At 41.0% G+C, this 13215-nt stretch overlaps 1 protein-coding gene across 4 annotated transcripts in view; it reads left to right on the plus strand.

Moving 5' to 3' along the window:
- The first annotated feature begins 1651 nt into the window (after window positions 1-1651).
- LOC118391958 (protein AF-9-like) overlaps window positions 1652-13215 on the plus strand; it is a 67209-nt gene continuing 55645 nt past the window's right edge. For 2 of the 4 annotated variants that reach the window (XM_035783485.2, XM_052459460.1), the window contains exons 1-2: window positions 10448-10614; window positions 11219-11399. In XM_035783485.2, the coding sequence (XP_035639378.1) occupies window positions 10603-10614; window positions 11219-11399 (193 nt within the window). In that variant the 5' untranslated portion in view covers window positions 10448-10602. Of the gene's footprint in view, window positions 1759-10447; window positions 10615-11218; window positions 11400-13215 lie in introns of those variants that run through there. The other 2 variants (XM_052459461.1, XM_052459462.1) reach the window with 2 other exon arrangements.

Genomic DNA, 13215 nt, shown 5'->3' on the forward strand with positions numbered 1-13215 from the left:
AGTGAATAATATAGCATGATTTATATGATTGAGTGATGTCTCAATAAGGCTTATAGGAGAGCTAGGTTGAGTTTCATAATGACTTTCAGTATAACGTGATCAGCTGCTCTACAGTATGACGTGACAATGCTGTGTAGCAGGATGTCCTTATCAGTGTTGCACCACAGAGAGATAGAGGAGGGACATGTCTGACAGTGTGGATAAGATATGTTAAGACCTCTACAGGGTGGGGCAGGGAGGCTGTCGTAGCAGGAGAACAACATTTGAATAATTATGTGTTTTGACAGTGTGTGTGTGTGTCTGTGTGTGTCTCTGTGTGTGTCTCTGTGTGTGTCTCTGTGTGTGTGTGTGTGTGTGTGTGTGTGTGTGTGTGTCTCTGTGTGTGTGTGTCTCTGTGTGTGTGCTGTCTGTGTGTGTGTGTGTGTGTCTGTGTGTGTGTGTGTGTGTCTCTGTGTGTGTGTGTGTCTCTGTGTGTGTGTGTGTGTCTGTGTGTGTGTGTGTGTGTGTGTGTGTGTGTGTGTGTGTGTGTGTGTGTGTGTGTGTGTGTGTGTGTGTGTGTGTGTGTGTGTGTGTGTGTGTGTGTGTGTGTGTGTGTGTGTGTGTGTGTGTGTGTGTGTGTGTGTGTGTCTGGGTATGTCTCTCTGTGTGTGTGTGTGTGTGTGTGTGTGTGTGTGTGTGTGTGTGTGTGTGTGTGTGTGTGTGTGTGTGTGTGTGTGTGTGTGTGTGTGTGTGTGTGTGTGTGTGTGTGTAGTACCTGGTGGAGAGCAGGAGGTTGAGGATGCTGTTGAGTACGTAGTGCAGGTCGGCGTGGCCTGCTCTACCAGGAGCACCACGGCATCACAGGGCCTCTGGCCATGCCTGCTTGTAAGGGAGGGAGGGAGAGAGAAAGATTAGGCCTAGAATATAAATATTCCTGTTTTTGTGCTTTCAAATAACTTAAAACTCAAATAGAATGGAGCTCTCCTGTTGGAAACAAAAGTACACAACACAACAAAACAAAGATGATTGATTATTGTGTGGAAAACCAAACTTCCTGGCCATGTTTCAAAGATATATTTTACATTACATTTTTACTCCTAGGTCCCAGCGGACTGACAAGACAACCTATGAAACAGTAGTGATGGCCAAACTCTAGCCATCTGCTGTGTCATATACAACTAACCTAATGCAGGTACCCCTAGCAGGTACTGTACCTGCATCCATTTGAAAGATGACCCCTGCAGTGTAAACTAACGCTCTGACAGGTGACACTGGCCTACAGCCACTGACATAATTTTGAATGAATTTAATGCATTGTTCACGAGACTCATTGACCTTCCCAAATACAGAAAGATGACATGCTCCTAAGCAGTTTTCTAGTTGCTACATTGAATGCATTGCAACTTTGACCATCTCAGGTTGTCTTTCCATTATAGAAGGACAATGAGGCAGAGAGGACAGACGAGTGGAGTGGACTGACCACCAGATGGTTACTCTCAGGGCCTAACCCTGGCTGCCTGGCTGGCTGATAGCCAGAGGGAGATCTGTATGTTATCTGAACAGAGGGGGAAACAATGTAGCGACGCCCCCCCACCCACTGCACCCTACCCCACCCCAGCCCCACCCGTTCCCCCTATATTAAAGTACTGATAAGTGACAGGCCGACAGTGTGCAACAGCCAATTCACAGCCTCTGACGCAGCTATAACATTCACTCCCAACGACTTAACAAAGCAGCCACAGCAGCATCAACACGACTGCAGCCCAAGCTTATGACCCGGTAAGGTCCTCATATTCAATGCTAAAAGTAGACTTCTGACAACTGTCTTCTACAAGTTGGTGTTTATGGTTGAACCTGATCATAGGCCTTTCTTTGTTAAGTGACTTTGACTTTGTGTTAAAAAGAGGATAGAATCCACCACACTGTTATTACACTGCACAAGGTGTTCCGTTCCATAAAATTACATTTTGTTGTGAAGGGTTTGAAATGTAGAAAATTGTGTGCGGTGTGTAGTTAAATGTGGATACGAGACAATTAGAGGAATAAACTAACATTCATATTTTTTGAGTAGAAAACCACATTTGTGGTTGTTGAATTAGGCCTAAGACAGATGGTGTTCAATTATTTATGGATTGAAATGAGGACATTCAAACGTTCACCTTGCTAGTCTAGTCTAGCTTAGTGGCAGGCCGCCTAGTCGTAAAGAGCGTTGGGCTAGTAACTGAAATGTCACTGGCTCAAATCCTGAGCCGTCTAGGTGAAAAATCTGTCAATGTGCCCTTGAGCAGATCACTTAACCCTAATTACTCCTGTAAGTCGATATGGATAAGAGTTTCTACTCAAATGTTAAATGTAATGTCTATGTCGAGCTTTGACCCCCAGATAGTACAATAATCTATGTTATTTCACTTGTGCTGCATAGCACATTTTCCAAACTCAAAGAGGGATAATACTCAGCAAAACACATGTAAATGAAACTATTCCAGGGGTTTCTAGACTGCCTTTAACTTGTTCACTAACAATGTAGACAGGTCTGTACTGCTAGCTCGGCATTGCTTGTGTAAACAATGTTACATTGTTTAAATGGTCAATCCTGTGCCTTTGAAAGTGACAGTCCTGCCGCTTGTGGACAGCAGAATAATACATAGCTTGTTGCTTGTCCTCCAAAACGATTTAGTTACTGGTTTAGGCAGGCAGAACACATAGGACATTCTCCTTACATTTCCAATGGGATACATTTGATAGACTCACCACAAACTCTACCAACAGTGTAGCATTGACTGTTTAGTGGCCTCATTTAGCTATCTGTCTAACTGCTGCGCCTGGGGTTACTAGAGACACAATAGATTTCAGTGGAGGCTGCTGAGGGGAGGATGGCTCATAATAATTGCTGGAATGGAATGGTGTCAAACACAGGCATAATACTCCATTCCAGACATTATTATGAGCCGTCCTCCCCTCAGCAGCCTCCACAGATGTATATACATACAGTGCCTTTGGAAAGTATTCACACCCGTTGACTTTTCCACATTATGTTACATTATAGCCTTATTCTAAAATGGATTCAATAAAAAAAATCCTCAGCATTCTACACACAATACCCCATAATGACTAAGTTAAAACAGTTTTTAGAAATGTTTTCTTATGTATTAAACATTTTAAAAACAGAAATATCTTATTTATATAACTATTCAGACCCTTTGATATGAGACTTGAAATTTGAACTCAGGTGCATCCTGTTTCCATTGCTCATCCTTGAGATGTTTGTACAACTTGATGTGAATTCAATTGATTGGACATGATTTGGAAATAAACACACCTGTCTATATAAGGTCCCACAGTTGTCAGTTCATATCAGAGCGAAAACAAAGCCATGACGTCGAAGGAATTGTCCATAGATGTCCGAGATAGGATAGCGTTGAGGCACAGATCTGGGGAAGGGTACCAAAACATTTCTGCAGCATTGAAGGTCTCCAAGAATACAGTGGCCTCCATCATTCTTAAATGGAAGAAGTTTGGAACCACACTTCTTAGGCCCTAAGCATACAGCCAAGACAATGCAGGAGTGGCTTCGGGACATGTCTCTGAATGTCTTTGAGTGGCCCAGCCAGAGCCTGGAATTGAACCCGATCGAACATCTCTGGAGACCTGAAAATAGCTGTGCAGCAACACGCCCCATCCAACTTGACAGAGCTTGAGAGGATATGCAGAGAAGAATGAGATAAACTCCCCAAATACAGGTGTGCCAAGCTTGTAGCGACATACCCATGAAGACTCAAGGCTGTAATCGCTGCTAATGGTGCTTCAACAAAGTACTGAGTAAAGGGTCTGAATACTTATGTAAATGTGACATTTGCGTTTTTTAAATGTTCTAAAAAACTGTTTTTGCTTCGTCATTATGGGATTTTGTGTGAAGTTTGATGATGAAAAAAAACTATTGAATCAATTTTAGAATACAGCTGTAACGTAACAAAATGTGGAAAAAGTCAAGGGGTCTGAAAATGTTCCGAATGTACTGTATATCTATAACATCATGATGAGTTTCCTGGAACAGAGCTAAGTTACCATAAGCCAAAGATTGCCTATTATATTAACAATATATTTAAATGACCGCTTTAACAACGGAAATACATGTCCTCAAAGATGGAAGGCAGGCGTTAAGAGGTGAGATCAGGTATAACAACCTAACAATTACGAAACTTCTGTTCAATCCAATAAGCCTCACGTAGCAAATTAGCTATTACATTATTTATTTACCAAATTCGACACCCTCATTCACCTCCATTAGAAAGAAATCCTCACCTATTGGGCATATTTTCGTGAACAGATGTTGGGCAGAGTAAAACCTCTCTCTTCGCCTCTTCCTCTGTTGATGCATGAAAATATAAAATATATGTAGCTGAGCAAGCTAGCTATTAAGCTACAGCTAACTTTATGTCGTTGGTCACTTTCACTTTCAGCTAGGTTCATAATTTTGAGGACTTGATAACTTGCAAAGAACATGCACAGTTGTCAGTACAAACTAACAGATCATATGTGTAAATTATAACTACATTTTATGCATTTGTCAAGCTTGCTAAGTTAGCTAGCTGGCCACTGTTAAATAATGTTAGCGAGCTTGTAGAACTTCTGCAACATCACCGGTGCACACGAAAGCATATTCCAGTTGAACTAAACACAAAAAAATACAGTATTTATAACTTATATAATTTTACATTACAGATTTAAACTTTCAAGCTAAAAATGTAAAACAATATCATAGAGATAGATCGAAGACATCTGGACATCTGACTACAACAGGGTCACCAGGAGGGATCAGCCAATGAAGATGTAAGTACCACCCAGTTGACTACATTAAAATGATGGAAGCCCTCAATGGCGCTGCCCATGCTAAAATAGATTGTTTTGGCCACCAGAGATCTCTATCATTCTGTATGACCAATATCTATATTTTCAGACAAATCTGCCAAAAACACAGTTACGGTATGCAGTAAGGGTCAAATGGGTATGGGAAACTAATTGACAGTTCCATACTATGTCATGAAATCTTATTTTAATAAAGAATGAAGTTAAAATTAAATTAAAAAGTTTCCTATTTTTCTGACATTCATTATTATTGCATACATATATTTAAATGTGTATTGATTTGGATCTAGCTTTTACTGATGATGATGATGATGATGAGGAGATGGAGGAGGATGATGATGAGGAGGAGGAGTTCAGTATGTCAAATCGGAGGATCTGTTGTCCGGACCTCTTGCAGTCTCTATGGGGGTGCCACAGGGTTCAATCCTCAGGCCGACTCTCTTTTCTGTATACATCAATGATGTTGCTCTTGCTGCTGGTGTTTCTCTGATCCACCTCTACACGGACGACACCATTCTGTATACTTCTGGCCCTTCTTTGGACTCTGTGTTAACTGACCTCCAGACGAGCTTCAATGCCATACAACTCCTTCCGTGGCCTCCAACAGCTCTTAAATGCAAGCAAAACTAAATGCATGCTTTTCAACCAATCGCTGCCCACACCTAGCCACCGGTCCAGCATCACTACTCTAGACGGTTCTGACTTAGAATATGTGGACAATTACAAATACCTAGGTGTCTGGTTAGACTGTAAACTCTCCTTCCAGACTCACATTAAGCATCTCCAATTCAAAATTAAGTCTAGAATCGGTTTCCTATTTCGCAACAAAGAATCTTTCACTCATGCTGCCATACATACCCTCGTAAAACTGACTATCCTACCGATCCTTGACTTCGGCGATGTCATTTACAAAATAGCCTCCAACACTCTACTCAGCAAATTGGATGCAGTCTATCACAGTGCCATCTGTTTTGTCACCAAAGCCCCATATACTACCCACCACTGCCACTGCGACCTGTATGCTCTCGTTGGCTGGCCCTCGCTTCATATCCTTCGCCAAACCCACTGGCTCCAGGTCATATATAAGTCGTTGCTAGGTAAAGCCCCACCTTATCTCAGCTCACTGGTCACCATAGCATCACCCACCCGCAGCACGTGCTCCAGCAGGTATATCTCACTGGTCACCCCAAAGCCAATTCCTCCTTTGGCCGCCTTTCCTTCCAGTTCTCTGCTGCCAATGACTGGAACGAACTGCAAAAATCACTGAAGCTGGAGACTCTTATCTCCCTCTCTAGCTTTAAGCACCAGCTGTCAGAGCAGCTCACAGATCACTGTACCTGTACATAGCCAATCTGTAAATAGCCCATCCAACTACCTCATCACCATATTATAATTTTTATTTTTTATTTTGCTCCTTTGCACCCCTGGACCGCTACTTGCACACTCATCTTCTGCACATCTATCACCCCAGTGTTTAATTTGCCATACTGTAATAATTTTGCCACTATGGCCTATTTATTGCCTCACCCCCTTATCTTACCTCATTTGCACACATTGTATATAGACTTTCTCTATTGTATTTATTTACTGTATGTTTGTTTATTCCATGTGTAACTCTGTGTTGTTGTATGTGTCGAACTGCTTTGCTTTATCTTGGACTGGTCGCAGTTGTAATTAGCCTACCTGGTTAAATAAAGGTGAAGTAAATAAATAAAACATGTAACTTTTATATAAAACAGTCACATACCAATAATATATTATCAAACATAAGCTCTTTGATCCCAACCCTCAGCCACTCTCAGACCATCCCACCTATCACCATAGACCACCCTCGTTTGTGCCATATATTTTTAATTGTGCTGTGATGTTTTACAAAATGTTGGAACCTTTCTAATCGTATGTTATCCAAAGATTGTGAGCTTAAGATGAAAACCTTTCCTATGAGTATTAGTATATTATTTATTGACTGACTATGGCTTTCCAAATCACCCAACACTGCTATTTGTAAGGTTCATTTTAGGTGCATGTTATGATTGTTTTAACCGAACCTGTGGCCAGAAACAAGCTACAGATGGGAAATACCAGAATTAATGAACTATTGATTTTGTCTCTTCGCAGCAAAATCTACAGAGCTGAGATTGTTGTATGCTCCAAAATAAATGTAGCATTCTGTTGGTGGCAAGAATTTAGAAAAACTCAAAATGTTGAATCAAGTGCAGTTTTTTTGTATCAGTTCATAAACCATATGCCACGGAATTGGTACATCGAACATCTCCTCCCATTTATTTGTAACCTGTGTGGCGCAGCTGTCAACATTTTTTAAATTTTAATTTTTTTTTACCCCTTTTTCTCCCCAATTTCATGGTATCCAATTGTTTTAGTAGCTACTATCTTGTCTCATCGCTACAACTCCCGTACGGGCTCGGGAGAGACGAAGGTTGAAAGTCATATGTCCTCCGATACACAACCCAACCAAGCCGCAATGCTTCTTAACACAACGCCATCCAACCCGGTAGGAAACACCGTCCCTGGCAACCTTGGTTACGCACTGCGACCTTGGTTAGCGCCATTTCCCTACCGGCCAAACCCTCCCTAACCCGGACGACGCTTGGCCAATTGTGCATCGCCCCACGGACCTCCCGGCCGGTTACGACAGGGTCTGGGCGCGAACCCAGAGTCTCTGGTGGCATTACAGCGCCCTTAACCACTGCGCCACCCGGGAGGCCAGCTGTCAACATTTTTGCTCTAAGATGAAACTGGTATATTTTTCTATTTTTGCTAGTTCCTTTCAGCCAATTTATATCTTTAATATATGGCAGGCAAACAAGTTCCCCACTTCTTCCTTTTCCACTTGCCTCCTCCATTTTGGTGGTAATACTGCAATCAGTTGGTTCTAAATTTGGATTGAGCAGATATTCCCATACATTTTCGAAAACTGCATATGTTATTCTAATCTATTTTGATCTAAACTGCTTTTGTTTTAATGATGAGCATTGTATTGTATTGAATGGCCTCTAAAAGTACATTTGAAAGTGTCCCATGCAATAAGGGGAACTTCTGTACTTACAGTTGAAGTCAGAAGTTTACATACACTTAAGTTGGTGACATTAAAACTCGTTTTTCAACCACTCCACAAATTTCTTGTTAAATAAACTATAGTTTTGGCAAGTCGGTTAGGACATCTACTTCGTGCATGACACAAGTAATTTTTCCAACAATTGTTTACAGACAGATTATTTCACTTATAATTCACTACATCACAATTCCAGTGGGTCAGAAGTTTACATACGCTAAGTTGACTGTGCCTTCAAACAGCTTGGAAAATTCCAGAAAACGAAGTCATGGCTTTAGAAGCTTCTGATAGGCTAATTGACATCCTTTGAGTCAAGTGGAGGTATACCTGTGGATGTATTTCAAGGCCTACATTCAAACTCAGTGCCTCTTTACTTGATATCATGGGAAAATCAAAAGAAATCCTCCAAGACCTCAGAAAAATATTTGTAGACCTCCACAACTCTGATTCATCCTTGGGAGCAAATTCCAAATGCCTGAAGGTACCACGTTCATCTGTACAAACAACAGTATGCAAGGGATCACGCAACCATGGGATCACGCAGCCGTCATACTGCTCAGGAAGGAGACGTGTTCTGTCACATACTTTGGTGTTAAAAGTGCAAATCAATCCCAGAACAACAGCAAAGGACCTTGTGAAGATGCTGAAGGAAACAAGTCCAAAAGTATCTATATCCACAGTAAAACAAGTCCTATATCGACATAACCTGAAAGGCCGCTCAGCAAGAAAGAAACCACTGCTCCAAAACCGCCATAAAAAGCCAAACTACGGTTTGAAACTGCACATGGGGACAAAGATCGTACTTTTAGGAGAAATGTCCTCTGGTCTGATGAAACAAAATGTTTACTTTTTGGCCATCATGACCATCGTTATGTTTGGAGGAAAAAGGGGGAGGCAGCAAGCCGAAGAACACCATCCCAACTGTGAAGCAAGGGGGTGGCAGCATCATGTTGTGGGTGGGCTTTGCTGCAGGAGGGACTGGTGCACTTCACAAAATAGATGGCATCATGAGGTAGGAAAATTATGTGGATATATTGAAGCAAAATCTCAAGGCATCAGTCAGGAAGTTAAAGCTTGATCGCAAATGGATCTTCCAAATGTACAATGACCCCAAGCATACTTCCAAAGTTGTGGCAAAATTGCTTAAGGACAACAAAGTCAAGGTATTGGAGTGGCCATCACAAAGCCCTGACCTCAATCGCATAGAAAATGTGTGGGCAGAGCTGAAAAAGCATGTGCGAGCAAGGAGGCCTACAATCCTGACTCAGTTACACCAGCTCTATCAGGAGGAATGGGTCAAAATTCACCCAACTTATTGTGGGAAGCTTGTGGAAGGCTACCCCAAACGTTTGACCCGAGTTAAACAATTTAAAGGCAATGTTACCAAATACTAATTGAGTGTATGTAAACTTCTGACCCTCTGGGAATGTGATGAAAGAAATAAAAGCTGAAATAAATCATTCTCTCTACTACTTTTCTGACATTTCACATTCTTAAAATAAAGTGGGGATCCTAACTGACATAAAACAATTAATTTTTACTAGGATTAAATGTCAGGAATTGTGAAAAACTGAGTTTAAATGTATGCTTTGGTTTGGCACCATGACCTCTGCCCCCTGCAATTGGTCACCTTTTTGTCCTCGCCTCCATTCTAGTGAAATTAAGAGCTTTCAGACCTGATCTGATCTTCAATAAAGTAATTGTTACCACTTGAACAATAATCAATGTGTTCAAGCAGAAGCAACATCAAGTTGTCACAGCAATGAGTAAAAAACAATCGTTTTTCAACGGGGGAATGATGAACAGTTGGCTAGTTGTCAAATCCAACACTTCTTAGGTCCATATGGTGAGGTCTTTAATTTGCTGCTGGCACACCTGAAGAGCACACACCTATTGAAAGAAAGTGGAAACTGACACCTTGCATTCATTGATTTCTCAGTCAGAAATGGTATTTAACTCATTCAGATCATAGGTATGATAAGAATTTGTGGGCTATTTGGAGTATAGTTCAAAATCAATGTGTTTATTTACTTGGTTGTCACATTATGGGGGAAATGATGGAATGGGCATTATGGGAGGGGATGCTCAAATAAAACATGAATAGTTATCTATTTTGGGGCTCATAATATGTTGTTTGATTTGATAAGAATGGTGTATGAATCATCATGTTGACTCAATTACTATTTGGGGTAATGTTAGAATATATTGACATCCAGTTGTAGGCTAATTGATACTTAAAAAAAAACATTTAATAGCAGACTGTTTATCATGTTGGATATATTGGATAATGTTACAGTATCGAGTGCTCCACTCAACACTGTTGCGAGAGTGCAAGTAAATGTATGTTGACTGTTCATGCTGGGAGATGGGTCTAGTCATCAATGGTTTGAAGGCATGGGGAATAATCCCTTGCCTATGTGGGGAAGTTATGAGGTGGTTTTACTCGAGTCCATGCATTGGTTCTCTGCGCGTGTGCGTTGTCTCATTGGTTCTCTTCCCTCTGCTATGTCTGTCTCTTGTCAGTGCACAAAACAGCGCATGCGTCTTACTTTGCTCCTCAGTCTGAAACTCGGGGGTTGAGTTCAATTAGGAGAGACCATGTCCGCCATCAGCCATTTGCACTCCTATATCTTCTCATTTAGAACAAATTCTCGATGAAATAGCGGTTGCACGCGGCCTCAAGAATGGCCACGTCGGTGAGTACACTGCTCGCGACCATGCTTAGGCAGGGTGTGTTCTAACGTATTGTTTTCTTTGCTCGAAGAAGGCGGTATTGCCCGGTGCGTCTGAGCCGAAGATGTCCAGCCATATTTATATTCAAGTACAGTAGAACTAACGTTAGTTGAGTAGCGAGGCGCGTCTAGAATGTAGCATATCTCACGTATAAAAGTGATGCTTGGATAGTAAAATCCTGAAAAAGTCTACCCTGGCAAATTACAGTCTCTTTGTAATAGTTTTTCGGCGTTGTTCAAAATTATTTGCCGTTTGTAGCCTAGGCTACTTCATGAACATAAATACATGACTGTCTTCATAGTGTAGGGAAGGCTATAGACACCTTGCTTTCTTTGCTGAAATGCAAAGCAGGATACAGTGCAAGTGATTATGAGTAGACCTATCAAATCGAAACATGTTAACGTGTGATTGTTTTATTTAATTTATTCCGCGCATTGAGGCTGGTACGGGTGTCTATTGAGACAATGTATGGTTTTACTCGTGGATAGATTTAGGTAGGTTGTACAGCATGCAATGATGCCAGCCTCCGATTGGCAACAATATGTGATATGATTTTGGATGTTCTAGGGTGCTGTTCAGGTGAAACTAGAACTCGGACATCGTGCCCAGGTCAGAAAGAAACCCACCGTGGAAGGCTTTACGCACGACTGGATGGTGTTTGTCCGAGGACCAGAGCACAGCAACATTCAGCACTTTGTGGAAAAAGTCGTTTTTCACCTGCACGAAAGCTTCCCAAGACCAAAACGAGGTAGGCATATAATTCACCCTGCTTTTTGAGTTTTACTGTCATAAAATAATAGATTGCTTGATTTGTTAAGCAAAGCTTATAGCAATAGCCTACCACTCCTGACAAATTAAGACTATTGAATTACATTTACATTTACATTTACATTTAAGTCATTTAGCAGACGCTCTTATCCAGAGCGACTTACAAATTGGTGCATTCGAATTGTGTGCGCGACCATCCTTGGCGGTAAATTGAAAATACTTTTTTTGTAAAAGCCTTCACTTTGCAAAGTTTGTAAATGGACCCCCATTTTTTTAATTTATTAAATGCGCTATTGGATACGTTATACTGTAAACATCTTTGATGGTCATAGGATAGAGTTCCCCTTATGTGTATCTCTACAATTAAAACTTATCCCGAGAGGTTAGATTAAAGTATTATTCTTTATTTTTTTTTGTAAACCAGCTTTAGTAGAATAGTTTACTAATTTCACCCTACGAGTTTTATAAAAGATTGGGCAACCCAAATGAAGGTGAGAGAAACTACAAACCGTAACAACGTTGGTAGGGCTGGCATTAAGAACTAGAAAGGCTAAATGTGACCACTACCCATCATTAGGTGATGGTAAACATAAGAGGGCTTGTTCAAACATTGGAGAGCATAGTGGTTGTTTAAACTTCTGGCATGGCTGGAAGGGATCAATTATAGTATTTGTTGGTTTGGTATTTTTACCTCCTTTCCTGCTGGTGTGTTTGAGTGTTGTTTGCTGTGACAAATGCAGGGAAATGTGCCAAAGTCGATGCCGTGGAGAGACCATGTCATATTATTTACATGCGACTCAGATTACCAGGGAACATTTGAACTTTATAGGGAACAGTTGTAAGACCATGCTGTTTAACCATTCGTTATTTATTCTCCTTTTTAAAATGATAACCCCAAACTACTCTCAACAGTCTGAAGAATAGTCATTGCACCAAGAAAAATATGCATTATGCAATGTACAAAATGGGTCTAATACCAATGAGTTCATAGCATACTGAGGTGCAGGAGAACCACTATCTTTTACTATATAAATAAAGTATTTTAAGTAGGCTATTCTTTAAAACTCTTATACTTTTATGCTTTCACCCCTATATAGTATAAATATTAGTGACTTGATTGTCCATTTTTGTAGGCTGTTAAACATAAACTGCCAATGTCTTCTAGTATCACACAGTGATGTTGTTGCATGGGCAGTTGGACTAGATAGCCATCTCATAGGCTACACATCACATACCTGTTACGTTATCCAGGGAGTTTTACAGTTCACAACATGGTGTCATTGTGATGTTTACCAGTATCACCTGTCAGTGTCCGACGCGTTCCGTTGACAGCTGGCCCCTGTGTGCTTTCATGATGTTACCAATACCCTATAGAAGCATAGTGATTTATTTTTCACTCCTATTTCTAAAATTCAAAAATGTCACAGGAATTGTCAGTTTGAATGGATTGAATGACAGCCTATTACAATATTAATTAAAAGGCTGTTCGATTTGAACACAAGACAACCATAGAACCAGCCAGCTACCACCATAAGGTTGTTTTGCTGGTGCTGCATATGCTTGGTCTCTGTTCACTGGTGCAGGTAGGCTACAGTCTGTCGTACATGGTTGACTGTACAAACCCCTCTGCCACCCTCCCCTCCACACACACACACAACCCACCAAAGGCTGCTTTTGAGTCTGCTCTTTGTGGTGCAAAGAGACAGAACAGCCTGCTAGACTAGTGCCAAGGAACGAGGTTAAAATCGGTTAAAAGACAAGCTTTGTTTCTTTCACTGCGTTAATACTGAAAAAAC

Source organism: Oncorhynchus keta, chromosome 13 (genome assembly GCF_023373465.1).
Source record: "Oncorhynchus keta strain PuntledgeMale-10-30-2019 chromosome 13, Oket_V2, whole genome shotgun sequence".
Lineage (NCBI taxonomy): Eukaryota > Metazoa > Chordata > Actinopteri > Salmoniformes > Salmonidae > Oncorhynchus > Oncorhynchus keta.